At 46.1% G+C, this 20,000-nt stretch overlaps 1 protein-coding gene across 1 annotated transcript in view; it reads right to left on the reverse strand.

Annotated features, from left to right (window-relative positions):
- The window catches only part of LOC143301872 (N-acetylated-alpha-linked acidic dipeptidase 2-like), a 229,442-nt gene that overhangs the window by 20,707 nt on the left and 188,735 nt on the right, over window positions 1-20,000 (reverse strand). The window contains exons 8-14 of the mRNA XM_076616288.1: window positions 8,514-8,754; window positions 7,595-7,685; window positions 7,147-7,233; window positions 5,820-5,905; window positions 3,867-3,989; window positions 3,416-3,498; window positions 135-198 (exon numbers count right to left, since the gene is read on the reverse strand). Coding sequence (XP_076472403.1) covers window positions 135-198; window positions 3,416-3,498; window positions 3,867-3,989; window positions 5,820-5,905; window positions 7,147-7,233; window positions 7,595-7,685; window positions 8,514-8,754 — 775 coding nt within the window. The remainder of the gene's footprint in view (window positions 1-134; window positions 199-3,415; window positions 3,499-3,866; window positions 3,990-5,819; window positions 5,906-7,146; window positions 7,234-7,594; window positions 7,686-8,513; window positions 8,755-20,000) is intronic.

Raw genomic sequence — 20,000 nt, forward strand, 5'->3', positions numbered from 1 at the left:
TTCGGCCGAAGATAGGCGCTATGTAAGTATCCATATCATCAATCTTGTCTCCCAGTCCTTCACAAAAGACTAAGCTGTAAATTGATTATCAATATCATCATCATTATTATTATTACTTTAAAAATTAGATTTACCTCTAACGGCAGCATCCAGGTTGATGTAGGCCACTGCCCCCGATGTTAATTGCTCCTCGTATTCCTGCAACACATGAGGAAGGTGGCGGAATGGTGAAGACGCTCAGCTGCCAATACAGAGTCTGTGGGGGTCTGGGTTCCATTCCCCCTCTCGCCCTTTCTCCCAAGTTTGACTGGAAAATCGAACTGGGCGTCTAGTCTTTCGGATGAGACGATAAACCCAGGTCCCGTGTGCAGCACGCACAGGGCGCATTGAAAAAAACCATGACAACAAAAGTGTTGTCCTCTGGCAAAATTCTGAAGAAGAAATCCACTCTGATAGGTACACAAATATACATGCAGGCACTAAAGGCCTGACAAAGCGCGTTGGGTTAAGCTGCTGGTCAGGCATCTGCCTAGCAGATGGGGTGTAGCGTATATTTATAATAATAATAATAAAGTGCATTTTAAGACGCTTATCCCCATGGAGAGCTCTAAGCGCCATCACGATTTCTTAAGAAGGCAAGAATATTTACACACTTATCCACAAAACTATGCTCATCCACACACAAGTATATATATCTACACTTATCCAAAAAAAAGCACATAAATATATATATATATATATATATACACATAAAACATTAAAAAGTTTCAGCACTTAAAACCTATGGCGTAGGTTACACCTGGTGTTAACTTATTCAGTCAAATGGAGTTTGAAAAGGTGGGTCTTAAGCCCAGCCTTAAAGGCTGACAATGTGGGAGCCTTTCTCAGTGTCTGGGAGAGTGCGTTATAAGTTGAAAGACCAACAAATGAAAAAAGAACGTCTGCCATATTTCTCTGGGTGGAATCGGGGAACGGCGAGGTGACCGGCATTTGAAGACCGCAGTGATCTGGATGGCACATACAGGGTCAAGAGATGAGAAATGTATGCAGGGGACTGACCATGAAGGGAACGGTAACAGTGTTGCTAATTTATACTCCACACGGGCACGCACTGGCAGCCAGTGAAGTTGCCTGAGAAGTGGTATGGCATGGTCAACTTTACGCTTGTGGAGAACGATGCGTGCTGCATGATTCTGGGCTTTCTGAAGCCTCTCAAGCAAGCAGTCAGGGGGACCAGCAAACAGTGAGTTACAGTAGTCCATTCTGGACAACACAAAGGCAGACGTGAGTTTCTTTGCAGCCTCTACAGACAGAAAAGGACGAATATGACCAATGCGGCGCAGTTTCAAATAAATGGATTCGCACAGCTTGTTTATGTGGGTTTCCATGGTGAGAGAACAGTCAATATGCACGCCTAGATTGCAGACAGTTTGAGAAAGCTCAATTCAGGTGCCATTGAGAGAAAATGAAGTATAGTTTGAGACCATTTTGAGTTAGTGACCAGTATATTTGGATCTGTCCGAACGCAGTGACGTCCTCCTTCAGAACACAAAACCTGCGACACACCACTGGTGACATACACTTTGCACTGTCTCACACCAACAGTTGTGTGTCCACCAAAAGGGAATTTCAAACTGCAATCAGTCACACAAGACCACGTATAAGCTTCTGCATTAGCAGAATGACCCAAGCTGTGAGGTCAGTGACTGGTCACCAGCCAAGCTCGTATGACTGTCAGCAGTGTCCGACAATGACCATCAGAACAGCAGAGGAGGTAACTGCTGTCCCGACTGTCTGGGCTAGAATTTGATCATAGTGGAGAGTGTCTTGCCCAAGTTACATCCCCACTCTCTCGGCCTAGAGGGTTTTAGGAGAGCTGGCGTTGGGGGTGATTCCCAAAGGCCAACTAGCCCCCCAAGGCTGCAGCACTAAGAGCCAGTGCAGTTTGCCTCCTAGTTTGAGAGTCACAGTCTTTCAGAAAAGACTGAGCTATAAATTATTTCCCATTGCAACAGAGAAACCATTGATCATACAGCTCTCACTTTGCTGCTGGCCCAGCTGTGAAACTATGTCAATATGTGATATAAGCAGAGTGTTGGCTACACAGGAACTAACAGCTCATCAGTTGACCTGCACACTCAACTTCGCCAGTTCTATGCACGACTGTCGCTGCAGACAACAGAACCATGCAACAGCAGTGTGAGATGCTCCTGTTCACCACGAAACACATGTACATACAGATACAGACACACACCATACCATACTGTATTGTAATGTATTTTATTAATCGTTTTGTCACAACAGGTTTCTCTGCGTGAAATTCGGGTTGCTTTCCCCAGGGAGAGCGCGTCGCTACACTGAGAGCGCCACCCATTTTTTTGTATTTTTTCCTGCCTGCAGTTGTTTTTTTTTAATGTTTTCCTATTGAAGTGGATTTTTCTACATAATTTTGCCAGGAACAACCCTTTTTGTTGCTGTGGGTTCTTTTACGTGTGCTAAGTGCATGCTGCACACGGGACCTCGGTTTATCGTCTCATCTGAATGACTAGCGTCCAGACCTCCACTCAAGGTCTAGTGGACGGGGAGAAAATACTGGCGCAACTGCCGGGATTCGAATCAGTGCGGTCAGATTCTCTCGCTTCCTAAGCGGACGCGTTACCTCTGGGCCATCACTCCACTTACACTTTAGCCACTTTTTGCGAATCCACTTCATTACACCACCACCACCCTTTCCACTAACAACTTGCCACCCCCCTCCCCCCCACACACTTCCCAGGCCCTTTTTCCACCAATGCTCGCTCCCCCCCCGCCCCCCGATCCCCAAATTGTTGTTGTGTACTATCAGTGTTGGTAAACAGACATAAAGTGGAACAGTAACAATGACAGTTGATTCACAACGGAACAGGTGAGGTCTGTTCAGCCACCCTGCCTGTTGTGTCTCTTATCAGTGTTGTCTACTATCACAACGGAACAGGTGAGGTGTCTCCATCCACCCTACCTGTTGTTGTCTACTATCAGTGTTGTCTACTATCACAACGGAACAGGTGAGGTGTCTCCATCCACCCTACCTGTTGTTGTCTACTATCAGTGTTGTCTACTATCACAACGGAACAGGTGAGGTGTCTCCATCCACCCTACCTATTGTGTCTCTTATCAGTGTTGTCTACTATCAGAACGGAACAGGTGAGGTCTCTCCGTCCACCCTACCTGTTGTTGTCTACTATCAGTGTTGTCTACTATCACAACGGAACAGGTGAGGTCTCTCCATCCACCCTACCTGCTGTGTCTACTATCAGTGTTGTCTACTATCAGAACGGAACAGGTGAGGTCTCTCCATCCACCCTACCTGCTGTGTCTACTATCAGTGATGTCTACTATCAGAACGGAACAGGTGAGGTCTCTCCATCCACCCTACCTGTGCCCACTCAAAGGCTCCCACGTGACCATACTTGGATGCGTCCCAACCCGCGAAGATGATCGTTCTCCTCGGTCGCCAGTCTGGAGACAACAACAATAATGATGCTGAGGATAAACAACTAACCACCCCCCCCCCCCCCCCGCCCCCCCAAAAAAAACCAAAACAAAACAAAAAACCCACAAAAACAAAAAACCAACAAACAAAGAGGCAAACGGAATATTTCACACATTCAGACGATGATGAAACTGTACCACAAAACGGTGCACGAACGATCTTCTCTCTGTCTCTATTACACACACACACACACACACACACCTCTGTCTCTATCACACACACATGCACACACACACACTCAACTGTGCATCTCTGCTGGGGAGATGGTCCTCACACACCCACACACTCCCCCACAACACCGCCCCCCACCCTGCTCCCACACACACACACTCACCTGTGCACCTCCTCTGTTGGGAGAAGGTCCTCACCAGGTCCATAAGAGCGGCATACCCCGTGCCGGCGTCAATGGCCCCCGTGGTCCAAGAGTCTATGTGGGCCCCGACAATCACGTACTGGTCTGTCACATAGCCACGCCCAACATCTCCAACACTGCTTCTCACAGGTCAACACATAACAATGCCCTGTCAATCACGTACTGGTCTGTCACATAGCCACGCCCAACATCTCCAACACTGCTTCTCACAGGTCAACACATAACAATGCCCTGTCAATCACGTACTGGTCTGTCACATAGCCACGCCCAACATCTCCAACACTGCTTCTCACAGGTCAACACATAACAATGCCCTGTCAATCACGTACTGGTCTGTCACATAGCCACGCCCAACATCTCCAACACTGCTTCTCACAGGTCAACACACAACAATGCCCTGTCAATCACGTACTGGTCTGTCACCTAGGGGTCAGGTCAGGGGCATAGCCCTTGCTACTGGTACCATGTAACCCAGTACTACCTGCCGCATGAGAAGTCTCCCAACGACGTACCAGGCAGAGGAGGAAACCTTTCCCAACGGATGTGAAGGCGGAAGAGGATGACCAAAGGGCAGGGGGAGCTCTTATCTTTGGCTGGAAGTCCTTCTAGGAGACGGAACTCCGAAGAAAAAACCTGCACCTGCCGAGGCCGTCCTACACGTGGCAGTATCTGCACCTGTGGGACTGTGAGCGTCGGTAGGCGAGAGAGTAGGGAAGGAACTGCACAACTCGTCTTCACTAAAAAAAAAAAGTCACCTGTGCTGGTCAGGCAACCAGGCTTATGTGGGAACGACGAGCTAGTCCTAAACAAGAGAACGCTGGCCATTAAGGAGAAGCGTGAGCGAAGGAAGCAGGGCAAAACTTCTGGAGACGTTTTCCCTTGCAACACCTATAGGAAGTGCTGCGCATCCAGAATCGGCCTCTTCTCCCATATGAAGACACACCGACAGATAAGCCTGCCTGCCTACTCATCCGTCGGTCCGACGGGCGACTCCATCGGTCTGTCACATAGCCACATCCAACATCTCCAAAACTGCATCCCACAGGTCAACACATAACAATGCCCCGACTATCACGTAGTGGTCTGTCACACACCCACACCCACGTGGGATCAGTTAACGAGCGATAAAGATGATGATGATGATGGTGGTGATGATGATGGTATGGATACTTGGTCGAAGACCAAGCTCTAAGCGCTTTACACACTCGGGGTCATTTTCACAACAGGCTGCCTACCTGGGCAGAGCCGACAAAGGGAGCTCATCGTTCGTTTCCTGTGTCATTCAATCAGATTTCAGGCACGCACACATACACAATCAGACAGACATGTAACATTTTACATGTATGACCGTTTTGTTTATTTACCCCACCATGCAGGCTGCCATATTCCGTTTTCGGGGGTGTGCATGCTGGGTATGTTCTTGTTTCCATAACCCACCGACCACTGACATGGATGACAGGATCTTTAACGTGCATATATGATATTCGTGCATATATGATATTCTGCGTGCGTATGCACACGAAGAGGGTTCAGGCACTAAGCAGGTCTGCACATATGTTGACCTGGGAGATCGGAAAAACCTCCACCCTTTACCCACCAGGCGCCGTTACCGTGATTCGAACCCAGGGACCCTCAGATTGAGAGCTTAAACCACTCGATTGCTCTGTGTGTGTGTGTGTGTGTGTGTGTGTGTGTGTGTGTGTGTGTGTGTGTGTGTGTGTGTGTGTGTGTGTGTGTGTGTGTGTGTGTGTGTGTGCGTTTGTGTGTGTGTGTGTGTGATGTTATTTTTGTATCTTGTATTTGTGCAATCGAGTATTTTGCAGTGTTTGTGTGTGCGTGTGCGTGCGCGCGCGCGTGTGTTTGCATGCGTGCGTATGTGCGTGCACACACACGAGAGGACTGTAGGTGACTTACCTTTCTCGTACTGCCCGTTGATGGTGGCAATGATATTGTGGATCTCACGGAAGAGAAATTCGTTCTTCACATTCAGATCCACTTCACTGGAAAAAGGGGAAACACATATTAAAATAAAAGAAGATCAGGCTAAATTATTATAAAATAAACACACATGCACGCACGCTCATGTAAACAAACAAACAAACACGCACACACTTACACGTCCGCACACATATTTCAAGTCTTTTCTCATGTCAATAACACGCATTGTGAATAACAAGGCAATGATAAATACAACGTGTGTGTGTGTGTGTGTGTGTGTGTGTGTGTGTGTGTGTGTGTGTGTGTCTCTGTGTGTGTGTGTGTGTGTGTGTGTGTTTTAGATTTCCCTTAAAACAATCGGTTAGGCAAAGAAAATGCAATACTGATTTTCCAGCGAAGTTAAAAAAAAAAAAAAAAAAAAAAAAGCAAAAAAAAAAAAAAAGCATTTAATGTTGTGTGTTTGTCGATGTGGATGCGAGAAGAAGAAGAAAATAGGTAAACGAAACGATAAACGATCCCGTTAATCAATGAATGCTATAGGCTGGAGGCCCAACCAAACACGACAATTCAGTTTCAGTTACAGTTTCAGTAGCTCAAGGAGGCGTCACTGCATTCGGACAAATCCATATACGCTACACCACATCTGCCAAGCAGATGCCTGACCAGCAGCGTAACCCAACGCGCTTAGTCAGGCCTTGAGAGAGAAAAAAAAAAGGGGGGGGGGGGGTGAGAATAAATAATAGATAAATACATAAAAAAACTACTACCACTACTAATGATATGTATAAGGCGCAAAAACTTGATGGAGTCAACTATAAGTGTACATAAATATATAAATAAATAATAATTATAATATAAAAAGTAGTAATAATAATAATAATAAATAAATAAATAAATAAAAAAGACAACAAATGAAATAAAATGAAATTACGGTTCTTAGAGCCTCGCCGACCACTAAGGCCATCTCAAGGCTATCGCCACGTTAATAACTACTACAAGAGTAAAAAAAACCACCAAAAAACAAAAAAACAAACAATTAAAACGAGTCACCACTTCAAACTTTCCACTCAAAGTTTAAAAAACTTCCATTGTTTAAAACCTTCAAATCTGATTAAAAATGTTCACTTCTTTCAAGAAGTCCATCAGCGCCCACGGAGGGACATCACGAAACAAGGTCTTCAAAGAAACCGCCGTGTAATGTGTGTGTGTAAAAAGACAACAATGATGATAAATAGGCAACTGAATGTAAAACACGGCAAGCAGTGGATGCCTGTGTCTGTGTCTGTGTCTGTGTCGGTCTCACCGATCGTCCAGGTAGCCAGGTCCTGTCTTGTACCCGATGCTCAGGCCTCCCACCCAGTCACTGGGTACATCCACCCCGCTCAGGTTACTGTCACACACACACACACACGTACACGCGCACACACACACGCACACACACGCGCGCGCACACACACACGTACACGCGCGCACACACACGCACACATTTCAAGTGAAAAGAGGTAAACCTGAGCACACACACACACACATACACACACCATACTACACATCACGCACATTGTGTCTATCAAAACTCATTAAAAGGGGATTTCAAACAGCGCATAAATTCAATACACACTTCTCAAAACCCGCAAGAACAATTCACCGAAATAATCACATAATATCTATCCTTATTTTAAACAAATGGTCCAACTGTAAACCCAAATACTTCTTTTTTTTTAAATCAGACAAAGCAAGCAATATACACTTACGTCATCAGTTCCTGTGCATCGTTGAAGGACACCGGAAACACAGGCAGTCTGGGATAGCTGTCTCGCTCTGCGCTCATGCGTGGAATTCCGTCTGAAAACCACACCCCCGCCCAACACCCTGATTTCAGTACTAAGACAATGCAGGTTTTCATGAAACACTGTTGCCACAGAGCTCAGCATGAGGAGCCGTTGATATTGAAAGCATTCCTCTGGTGTTCGGTGAATAGACGACATAGTGAACTCTTGGAAAATACGACTGTGGACTGTCTTTCCTCTTGTTTGGCTGCCTATCTGTTTTACTGTGTTGCTTTGTTATGTATTTAAACGTATGTAGAAGTACATGCATATACTGTCTTCATATTGTATTAATTTCTTATTTATAATCCGTTATTTTTATTTTTTTTAATTCTATTTCTTTACATTTCCATGCTTCCGTATTCTTGTGAGCAAATCCTAGTTCTGACCGTGAATTGCTAATAAAACCTTTCTGAAAAAAACAAAGAAGAACAAGAACAACTACTACTACTGCTACTACTGGTAGAAGACGAAGTAGTAGTAGTAGTAGTAGTAGTAGTAGAAGGAAGATGAGGAGGAGGAGGTGAAGAAGAAGAAGAAGAGAAAGGGAAAAGAAGGAAGAAGAAGAAGACATCACCAACACCAATAACTACTTCTACTACTACAAGAAGCAGATGTAGAGAGAGCTGAAGAAGAAGAAGAAGAAGAAGAAGAAGAAGAAGAAGACCATCACCAACAACAATAACTACTTCTACTACTTCTACCACTACAAGAAGCAGCTGTAGAGAGAGTTCAAGATGAAGAAGACCACCAACAACTCCGGCCCCCAACCCCGCCCCCCAACATCCACAGCCACCACCACCACCAAAACCATCACCACCCCCACAACACCCCTCCCACTCACCCACAGCAGGGTAGTCCGGGGTCAGCGGGTCCCCAGTCATCCAGTACCTGACGGAGGATCGAACCACGGCGTCCCCGGGGAGCCACCAACTTCCGGTCACGTTTCCACTTCCGCTTCCGCCACTTCCGCTTCCGGTGGGGCCCGTGCTGCCCTCTGGCGGCGTGACGGCCATGTCCGTGTAGTCCTGGGGGTCTGGGTACAGGATCACTCCCAGGGCGCCCAGTCTCTCTGCGTGCTGCACCTGTTGGGGGAGGGGGTGGGGGAGGAGGGGGGAGTGTGGGGGTGGGGAGGAGGCGGTGGGGTTAGGACATTTGATACAAAACCTGTGGTGTGTCTTTCTTTGATGCTGCATCTTCTTGGTGGTGTTTTTTATTTTTATTTTATTTTATTTTATTTTATTATTGTTGTTTAATGTTGTCGTTATTGTCGGTGTCGTTATTTGTTGCAGTTGTTTGCAATCGGCGTCGTTGTCGTTGCTGTTGTCGTCATCATTGTTGTTGCTATTGTCGTTGTCGTCGTTGTTGTCGTCCAGTAATAAACGCCTGTGGTGTTTTGTCTGACACTGCATCCTCTTGGTATTGTTGCTGCTGCTGTTATTGCCGTTTCCGTCGTTTGTTGTTGTTGCTGCTGTTGTCGTTGTTATCGCTGTTCTTGTTGTCGTTCTCGTTGTTGCTGTCATCGTTTTGTTACTGTTGTTGTCGTTGTTGTTACTGTTGTCGCTGTTCTTCTTGTCGTTGTCGATATTGTTCCTGAGGCATGGGTGGTATAGGGAAGGTGATGGAGTTTCGTCCAAAATTCAAAATTGTGGATACACTTTACCCCCCCGCTCAACCCCCCCCCCCCGCCCCCCCAAAAAAAAAACAACAACAAAAAACCACAAAACAAAACAAAAAAAAACAAACAAACGAACACACACACGCGGGCGCGCGCTCACACACACACACACACACTCGCTCTCTTGTAATCTCGACCACAATCTTCCAGTATCTTTCTCCATAATTCTGGAACGATTTATCTTCCTCTTTTTGTTGCTATGTGTTGTTGTTTTGTGTTAAAAAAGGCAAAGTCAATTACCCCTTTTATGTCCGTGCTCATTCATTACTACCCCCATCTCACATCCACACACACACACTCGCAAGCACTCTCTCTCTCACACACACGCACGCAAGCACACTCACACACACACATACACACACACTGTCTCTCTCATTCACACACTCTCACTCTCTCATTCAAACACACACACACTCTCTCTCTCTCTCTCTCACACACTCACTCTCTCTCATTCACACACTCTCACTCTCTCATTCAAACACACACACACTCACACACACATTCACAAACACTCTCTCTCTCTCTCTGTCTCTCTCACATTCACAAACAGACACACACACACACACACAAACACACACTCACTCTCTCTCATTCACACACTCTTACTCTCTCATTCAAACACACACACACACACACACACACACACACTCTCTCTCTCTCTCTCTCTCTCTCTCTCTCTCACACACACACACACACACAAACACCACATTCCTCTCTCAGAATCCATTTCCAGATAACTACCTCCCTCCTGTTTTTTTTTCTGTTTTTTTTTTTTGTGGTAAACCCTCCTTTAAATGTCCGTGCATGTGGTGTGGTGAGGCGTCATCATTCTTCGTCCACCCTGTTATCAAGCCCGATTCTCCCTTCCCTCCAAACCTCCATTTATAATGTCACGTCTGCCTTCCCACCTTCCTTCAACCCTCACGTCCCCCCCCCCGCCCACTTTTATTCCTTTAATCTCTTTTCTTCTTTCTCTCCCTTCCTTCCTTCCTTCCTTTCTTTCTTTCTTTCATTCTTTTTTGTCCTGTGTTTACTTTGTTATCAAGTTTTTTTTCTTCTTTCTATTTTTCATTTCTTGTCTTCTTTCTTTTTTCGTGTTTATCTTTCTATCTTTGATTTTTCTATCCAATAATATTTTTATATTTTTCTGTTTCCTCATTTTCTTTCTTTTTTTCCCCCCCTCCCTCCATTTCTTTTTTTTTCCGTTTTCCTTTTAAGTCTTTCTTCTTCTCTCATTCTTCTTTTTGTTTTTCCTTTCTTTTTCTTTCTCTATAATTATTCTTCGTTCTGTTTTCCTGATTTTCTTTCTTTCGTTCGCTCATTCCTTTCTCGCTAATCCTTTTTTTTTCTTTTTCTTTTTCAATTGATCTCATATTTTTCTTTTGGTTTTTCACTCTTTTTCTTTCTTTTATTTCTGTCTCTCTCATTCATATTTTTGTTTTTGGTGTATTTCTTTCTTTCATGGTTTTCTCTCTCTCTCTCTCTCTCTCTAATTCAGATTTCTGTTTCGCTGTTAATTCTTTTTCTCTGTTGTGTGCATTCCATACACTCTTTTTTTTAGTTTTTTATTTTCTATTATGTACCTTTCATACGCTCTTTTTGGTTTTTTTTTTTTTCGATTGTGTACCTTTCATACGCTCTTTTTAGTTGTTTTCTATTTCTATTTTGTACCTTTCATACGCTCTTTTTAGTTGTTTTCTATTTCTATTTTGTACCTTTCATACGCTCTTTTTAGTTGTTTTCTGTTTCTATTTTGTACCTTTCATACGCTCTTTTTAGCTGTTTTCTATTTCTATTTTGTACCTTTCATACGCTCTTTTTAGTTGTTTTCTGTTTCTATTTTGTACCTTTCATACGCTCTTTTCAGTTCTTTTCTGTTTCTATTATGTACCTTTCATACGCTCTTTCAAGTTCTTTTCTGTTTCTATTTTGTACCTTTCATACGCTCTTTTTAGTTGTTTTCTGTTTCTATTATGTACCTTTCATACGCTCTTTCAAGTTCTTTTCTGTTTCTATTATGTACCTTTCATACACTCTTTTTTAGTTCTTTTCTGTTTCCACTATGTACCTTTCATACACTCTTTTTAGTTCTTTTCTGTTTCTACTATGTACCTTTCATACACTCTTTTTAGTTGTTTTCTGTTTCTATTATGTACCTTTCATACGCTCTTTTCAGTTCTTTTCTGTTTCTACTATGTACCTTTCATACGCTCTTTTTAGTTGTTTTCTGTTTCTATTATGTACCTTTCATACGCTCTTTTCAGTTCTTTTCTGTTTCTATTATGTACCTTTCATACACTCTTTTCTAGTTCTTTTCTGTTTCTATTATGTACCTTTCATACGCTCTTTTTAGTTCTTTTCTGTTTCTACTATGTACCTTTCATACACTCTTTTTAGTTGTTTTCTGTTTCTATTGTGCACATTTCATACACTCTTTTTAGTTGTTTCTGTTTCCATTATGGACCTTTCATACACTCTTTTTAGTTCTGTTCTGTTTCTGATGTGTACCTTTGATACACTATTTTTAGTTGTTTTATGCTTCTATTATGCACTTTTCATACACTTTTTTTTTCGATTGTGTGCCTTTTCATACACTATTTTTAGTTAGTTTTTTTTAGTTTTTTTTTTACTAACATGACTATTTCATAAACTCTATTTAGGTGTTTTTTTTCGTTTATGTTCCTTTCATAAACTCCTTTTAGGCTTTTCCTACCATGTACCTTTCATGCACTCTGTTTAGTTGTTTTTTTGTAGTATGTACCTTGCATAAAGTCCTTTTAGTTTTTTTCTATTATGTACCTTTCATACACTCCTTTTAGTTTTCTTCCTACCATGTACCTTTCATGTACTCTTTTTAGTGTTTTTTTTTCTATTATGTACCTTTCATACACTCCTTTTAGTTTTCTTCCTACCATGTACCTTTCATACACTCTTTCTTTCTTTCTTTCTCCATTTCTTCTCCAGTCGTTCTTTCTTTATCCTCCCCTGTCTGTGCAGTTAGTTCTGTCCCTTTTCTGTCGCTTTCTCTGTTGTCCTTTTGTTTGTTTGTTATTGTTTTTTTTTTTTTTTTTTCTCTTTCTCTTTTGTTCGGGTGCGTGTTGATGTGTTTGTGTTCCGAAGTGGGTTTTAGCTTTTATCTTATTTTTGGCCCCACGTCGAAGGCTCTGCATTTCTTTAGCTGGTCTCACGAGTGGGTGGAAGGAGGGAGGGACAGAGGGAGGGAAAGAGAGAGGGAGGGAAAGAGAGAGAGGGAGGGAGTGAGAAAAAAAATTGCACGCGAAAATGTGTGTGTGTGTGTGTGTGTGTGTGTGTGTGTGTGTGTGTGTGTGTGTGTGTGTGTGTGTATGTGTGTGTTTGTGATGTGATGTGTGTGTGTGTGTGTGTGTGTGTGTGTGTGTGTGTGTGTGTGTGTGTGTGTGTGTGTGTGTGTGTGTGTGTGTATGGTTGCGCGCGCGCGCGCGTGTGTGTCTGTGTGTATGTGTGCAAGCGTGCGGCGTGCTTGTGCGTGCGTGACTGTGTGACTTTCCGCCCCCCCCCCCCCACCCTTCTCCAAACGAAACGGACGTGGCGTGGCGTGTATGGGACTCCCGCACGCACTGCCGGCCTCCTTGAAGGAGCACGCATCTCCTGCACTCTGTTCACTGACTGCCTCTTAAAGACCTCGTGCTTCCTCTTGGCCTTTTCTCTGTCTGTCTGTCTGTCTGTCTGTCTGTCCATCTCTCTCTTTACAGAGCTGGCTGCATGTAAAATTTCCTGCACACTCTTCTTCTGCCAGCTCTTGGCCTTTTCTGTCTGTCTGTCCATCTCTGGCTGGCTGGCTGGCTGGCTGGCTCTCTCTCTCTCTCTCTTTACAGAGCTGGCTGGATGTAAAATTTCCTGCACTCTCTTCCACTCTTGCTTCTTCTTGGACTTTTCTCTCTGTCTGTCTGTCTGTCTGTTTGGCTATCTCTCTCTCTCTCTCTCTCTCTTTACAGAGGTGGCTGGATGTAAAATTTCATGCACTCTCTTCTCCTGCCAGCTCTGGCTATTTCTTGGCCTTTTCTCTCTGTCCGTCTGTCTGTCCGTTCATCTCTCTGTCTGTTCCCCCCTCTCTCTCTTTACAGAGCTGGCTGGATGTAAAATTTCCTGCACTCTCTTCTCCTGCCAGCTCTTGTCCTTTTCTCTCTGTCTGTCCATCTCTGTCTGTCTGTCCATCTCTGGCTGGCTGTCTCTCTCTCTCTCTCTCTTTACAGAGGTGGCTGGATGTAAAATTTCATGCACTCTCTTCTCCTGCCAACTCTTGCTTCCTCTTGGCCTTTTCTCTCTGTCTCTCCGTCTGTGTCTGTCTGTCTGTCCATCTCTCTTTCTCTCTCTCTTTACAGAGCTGGCTGGATGTAAAATTTCCTGCACTCACTTCTCCTGCCAGTTTTTGCTACCTCTTGGCCTTTTCTCTCTGTCTGTCTGTCCACCTCTGGCTGGCTGACTGTCTCCCTCTCTCTCTGTCTCTGTCTCTCTCTTTACAGAGCTGGCTGGATGTAAAATTTCCTGCACTCTCTTCCACTCTTGCTTCCTCTTGGACTTTTCTCTCTGTCTGTCTGTTCATCTCTCTGTCTGTCTGTCCATCTCTGGCTGGCTGGCTGGCTATATATATATATATATATATATATATATATATATATATATATATATATATATCTGTCTCTCTCTCTCTCTCTTTACAGAGCTGGCTGGATGTAAAATTTCCTACACTCTCTTCCACTGCCAACCTCTTGAACAGCTCTTGCTTCCTCTTGGCATTTTCTCTGTCTCTGTCTCTCTCTTGAGGGCTGGCTGGATGTGAAAAGAAATAAAAATCGGTTGTGTTTATTCCACTACTCTCGTGAAATGAAAATTCGTTTCGTTTCTTTTCGTTTTTTCCCTTCTCTCTCTGTCTGTCTCTGTCTCTTATCTATCTTCTTCTTCTGCGTTCGTGGGCTGCAACCCCCACGTTCACTCGTATATACGCGAGTGGGCTTTTCGTGTACGACCGTTTTAAACCCGCCATGTAGGCAGCCATACTCCGCTTTCGGGGGTGTGCATGCTGGGTATGTTCTTGTTTCCATAACCCACCGAACGCTGACATGGATTACAAGATCTTTAACGTGCGTATTTGATCTTCTGCTTGCGTATACACACGAAGGGGGATCAGGCACTAGCAGGTCTGTATATATGTTGACCTGGGAGATCGGAAAAATCTCCACCCTTTACCCACCAGGCGCCGTCACCGTGATTCGAACCCAGGACCCTCAGATTGAAAGTCCAACACTTTAACCATTCGGCTATTGCGCCCGTCAATCTATCTATCTGTCTCTCCCTGTCTCCGCCTCTTATCTCTCTCTCTCTCTTATCTATCTGTCTCTGTGTGTGTGTCTCTGTCTCTTATCACTGTGTGTGTGTGTGTGTGTGTGTGTGTGTGTGTGTGTGTGTGTGTGTGTGTGTGTGTTATCTATCTGTCTCTCTCTCTCTTGTGTCTCTCTGTCTCTTATCTATCTGTCGGTCTCTCTGTCTCTTATCTCTCTGTGTGTATGTGTGTGTGTGTATGCGTGTGTGTGTCTTATCTATCTATCTGTGTCTCTCTATCTCTTATCTATCTGTCTCTGTGTCTCTCTGTCTCTTATCTATCTATCTTTCTCTCTCTCTGTGTCTCTCTGTCTCTTATCTGTCTCTCTCTGTGTCTCTCTCTGTCTCTTTGTCTCTGTCTCTTATATATTTATCTGTCTATCTCTCTCTGTCTCATATCTATCTGCCCCTCTCTCTCTGTGTCTCTTATCTCTCTCTCTCTCTCTGTCTCTCTGTATCTGTCTTTTTATGTGTGTCTCTGTCTCTCTTCCAGTTTCTCTCTCGCTGATGGTGAACAAAATTTAGATGGAAGAACGCACGCGCGCGCACACGCACGCGCCCATCACCCACACACGCACCCCCCCCCCACCCCCCCCCCCCGCACCCCCACACGCAAACACAAACCCCTAAAACCCCTCCAATTTCTGCTTTCCTCATCCCCCACCCCCCTACCTCCCTTCTGCACACACATTCGTACACACAGTCATGCACACACACAGAAGCGCGCGCGCGCGCACACACACACACACACACACACACATCCGCACATCATTAATAAAAATCTCCAAGTTTCATCATCCACACACACGCAGAACACAAAAACCATCAAATACCAATTTCCAGCACTACCCCCACATTCTTCACCCACTCCCCCCTACCCACCCCCACCCCCCACCCCCTATCTACAATCTTCACCATCGAGATCCTATATCCTTCAGCATTAATCTGGAACAGTTTTCTATTTTTCTTTATTTGCTAAAATATATCTCGTAAATCACCTGGGTTTTTTTTTCCAGCGTCCATGATCATTCATTTATTTTCTCTCCTTCAACTCTTTCCATCCACCCATGTGTGTGTGTGTGTGTGTGTGTGTGTGTGTGTGTGTGTGTGTGTGTGTGTGTGTGTGTGTGTGTGTGTGTGCGTGCGAGAGTTTTTGTGTGTGTAAGTCTGTGTGTGTGTGGGTGTGTGTGTGTGTGTGTGTATGCTGCGTGAGTTTTTTGTGTCTAAGTGTGTGTGTGTGTGTGTGTGTGCGTGTTTGTGTGTGTACATGTATGTTTGTGCATATGTGTGTGCGTGTGTACGCTTATGTGTGTGCGCGTCAGTGTTTCTACGTGAGAAAGAAAAAGTGCGAGGGAGAGAGAGACAGATACAGAGAGACAGAGAGTGAATACACACACACACACAGAGGGAATACACACACACACACACACACACACAGAGAAGGAATGAGACAGAGACGAAGCACCCCCACAAGCAACTAAAGAAACCCTTCCCTCCTCCAAAATACCCCTATCATTATCCCCCCCCCCACACCACATCCCTGTCTACCCTCCTCCATCACCAACCCCCGACCACAATCTTCAACACAACCCCAACCCATCCATTATTGTGGAGCTGTTCCTTTTCTTTCAATTTTTTTTTCTCTTCCTTTCTTTTGCCTCCTTTTAAAAAGAGACCATGTCCAATTATCTCCTTTTTGTTGTTGTTGGTGGTGGTGGTGTTGTTTGTTTGTTTGTTACGCCAGTGGTCAGGTATTCCTCCACACCCTCACAACGCCCAGTTCTCTCCCGTTCTGCGCCTTTCTACATCTCTCTCTCTCACGCGCGCGCGCGCACATACACACACACACACACACACACACACACGAACACACACAGACTTACACACACACACATACACACATATACACACACACTCACACATTTTCACACTCACACACACATACTCACACATACACTCACACACATACACAAACTCTCACGCACTCTCTCTCTCTCTCTCTCTCTCTCTCTCTCTCTCTCACACACACACTCGCACAAACACACTCACACATTCACACACACGCTTACACATACACACTCACTCACACACACACACACACACACATATATACACAAATATACACACACTCATGCACACACTCTCACAAACACACACTCAACTTCACACACACACACACACACTCACACAGGCACACACAGACTTATACATACCTACTCACACACATACACACATATACACACACATACACACTCACACATTTTCACACTCACACATACTCACATATACACTCACACATACACAAACTCTCACGCACTCACACACACACACACACACACACTCGCACATTCACACACACGCTTACACATACACACTCACACACACACACACAAATATACACACACACACACTCACACACACACACTCCATAATCCCTACATCACACACACACACACACACTCACACACACATACACAAACATACACACACTCATACACACACTCTCACAAAAACAAACTCAACACTCAACTCAACACACACATTCACACACACATATACAAACATACACACACTCATACACACTCTCACAAACACACACTCACACACACACACACTCACACACACCCTCCATTATCCATACATCACAATCCCCGCACCCTGTCCTTTTTTTAACACCCCCTCCCTCTCTCTCTACTCCCATAACCCCCCAACCCCACCCCCCCCCGTACCCCCTTCCCTAACCTCCCCCCCCTCCTGTCTACAAACTTCATCCCAATCCTCTCTCCGGCATTCTGAATGTTTTCTTTTTCACTACCCTCTCCCTCTCTCTCTCTCTCCACCCCCCACTCTCCTTTCCCTCTCCCCCCCCCCTCTCTCTCTCTCTCCGTGTTCCAATGCCCTAAATATGCTGACCCAAGACAACAGCACACTCCCGCTAAGTGCTACAGTTCTCATCTTCAAGAAGGTCAGGAAGGTGGCAAAGCGGTTAAGACGCCCATCTGCCAATACAGAGGGTCCGTGAGGGACGGGGTTCGAATCCCGCTCTTTCAAAACGGGACTGGAGAAAATCAAACTCAGCGTCCAGTCGTTCAGACGATGCGATAAAGCGAGATCCCGTTGTGCAGCACGCATCTTGGCGCACTGTAAAAGAACCCACGGCAACAAGAGGGTTGCCCTCTGGCAAAAATTCTAACGAAGAAATCCACTCTGAAAGGCACACAAATAATTACATATGCATGCACTCAAGGCCTGACTAAGCGCGTTGGGTTATATGCTGCTGGTCAGGCATCTGCCTAGCAGATGTGGTGTAGCGTATATGGATTTGTCCAAACGCAGTGACGCCTCCTTGAGCTTCTGAAACTGAAACGTCTTTGTTAAATCTGACATTGCTATAGCTTCCTCTCTCCTCCTCTCTCTCCCCATCTCTGTCTCTCTCTCCCCTCCTCTCCCCCATCTGTCTCCCCCCACTCCTCTCCCTATCTCTGTCTCTCTCTCCCCCTCCTCTCCCCATCTGTCTCCCCCTCCTCTCCCCATCTTTGTCTCTCTCTCTCTCCCCCTCCTCTCCCCATCTCTGTCTCTCTCTCCCCTCCTCTCCCTATCTCTGTCTCTCTCCCCCTCCCTATCTCTGTCTCTCTCCCCTCCTCTCCCTATCTCTGTCTCTCTCCCCCTCATCTCCCTATCTCTGTCTCTCTCCCCCCTCCCTATCTCTGTCTCTCCCTCCTCTCCCTATCTCTGTCCTCCCCCTCCTCTCCCTATCTCTGTCTCTCTCCCCCTCCTCTCCCTATCTCTGTCTCTCCCTCCTCTCCCTATCTCTGTCTCTCTCCCCCTCCTCTCCCTATCTCTGTCTCTCCCTCCTCTCCCTATGTCTCTCTCTCCGTCCTCTCCCTATCTCTGTCTCTCTCCCCCTCCTCTCCCTATCTCTGTCTCTCCCTCCTCTCCCTATCTCTGTCTCTCCCTCCTCTCCCTATCTATGTCTCTCTCTCCCCTCCTCTCCCTATCTCTGTCTCTCCCCTCCTCTCCCTATCTCTGTCTCTCTCTCCCCCTCCTCTCCCTATCTCTGTCTCTCTCCCCCTCCTCTCCCTATCTCTGTCTCTCCCTCCTCTCCCTATGTCTCTCTCTCCCTCCTCTCCCTATCTCTGTCTCTCCCTCTTCTCCCTATCTCTGTCTCTCCCTCCTCTCCCTATCTCTGTCTCTCCCTCCTCTCCCTATCTATGTCTCTCTCTCCCCTCCTCTCCCTATCTCTGTCTCTCCCCCCTCCTCTCCCTATCTCTGTCACTCTCCCCCCTCCTCTCCCTATCTCTCTCCCTCCTCTCCCCATCTCTGTCTCTCTCTCTCTCTCCTCTCCCTATCTCTGTCACTCTCCCCCCTCCTCTCCCTATCTCTGTCACTCTCCCCCCTCCTCCTCTCCCTATCTCTGTCACTCTCCCCCCCTCCTCCTCTCCCTATCTCTGTCACTCTCCCCCCTCCTCTCCCTATCTCTGTCTCTCCCTCCTCCTCTTCTCCCTATCTCTGTCACTCCCCCCCTCCTCTCCCTATCTCTGTCTCTCCCTCCTCCTCCTCTCCCTATCTCTGTCACTCCCCCCTCCTCTCCCTATCTCTGTCTCTCCCTCCTCCTCCTCTCCCCATCTCTGTCTCTCTCTCTCCCTATCTCTGTCTCCCCCCTCCTCTCCCTATCTCTGTCACTCTCCCCCCTCCTCTACCTATCTCTGTCACTCTCCCCCCTCCTCTCCCTATCTCTCTCCCTCCTCTCCCCTCCTCTCCCTATCTCTGTCTCCCCTCCTCTCCCTATCTCTGTCTCTGCCTCTCTCTCCCTCCTCTCCCTATCGCTGTCTCTCTCTCTCCCTCTCCTCTCCCCATCTCTGTCTCTCTCCCCCCTCCTCTCCCCATCTCTGTCTCTCTCTTCCCCTCCTCTCCCTATCTCTGTCTCCCCCCCCTCCTCTCCCTATCTCTGTCTCCCCTCCTCTCCCTATCTCTGTCTCTGCCTCTCTCTCCCTCCTCTCCCTATCGCTGTCTCTCTCTCTCCCTCTCCTCTCCCCATCTCTGTCTCTCTCCCCCTCCTCTCCCCATCTCTGTCTCTCTCTTCCCCTCCTCTCCCTATCTCTGTCTCCCCCCCTCCTCTCCCTGTCTCTGTCTCCCCTCCTCTCCCTATCTCTGTCTCTCTCTTCCCCTCCTCTCCCTATCTCTGTCTCTCCCTCTCCTCTCCCTATCTCTGTCTCCCCCTCCTCTCCCTATCTCTGTCTCTCCCTCTCCTCTCCCTATCTCTTTCTCCCCCTCCTCTCCCTATCTCTGTCTCTC

Source organism: Babylonia areolata, chromosome 28, assembly GCF_041734735.1.
Source record: "Babylonia areolata isolate BAREFJ2019XMU chromosome 28, ASM4173473v1, whole genome shotgun sequence".
Lineage (NCBI taxonomy): Eukaryota > Metazoa > Mollusca > Gastropoda > Neogastropoda > Buccinidae > Babylonia > Babylonia areolata.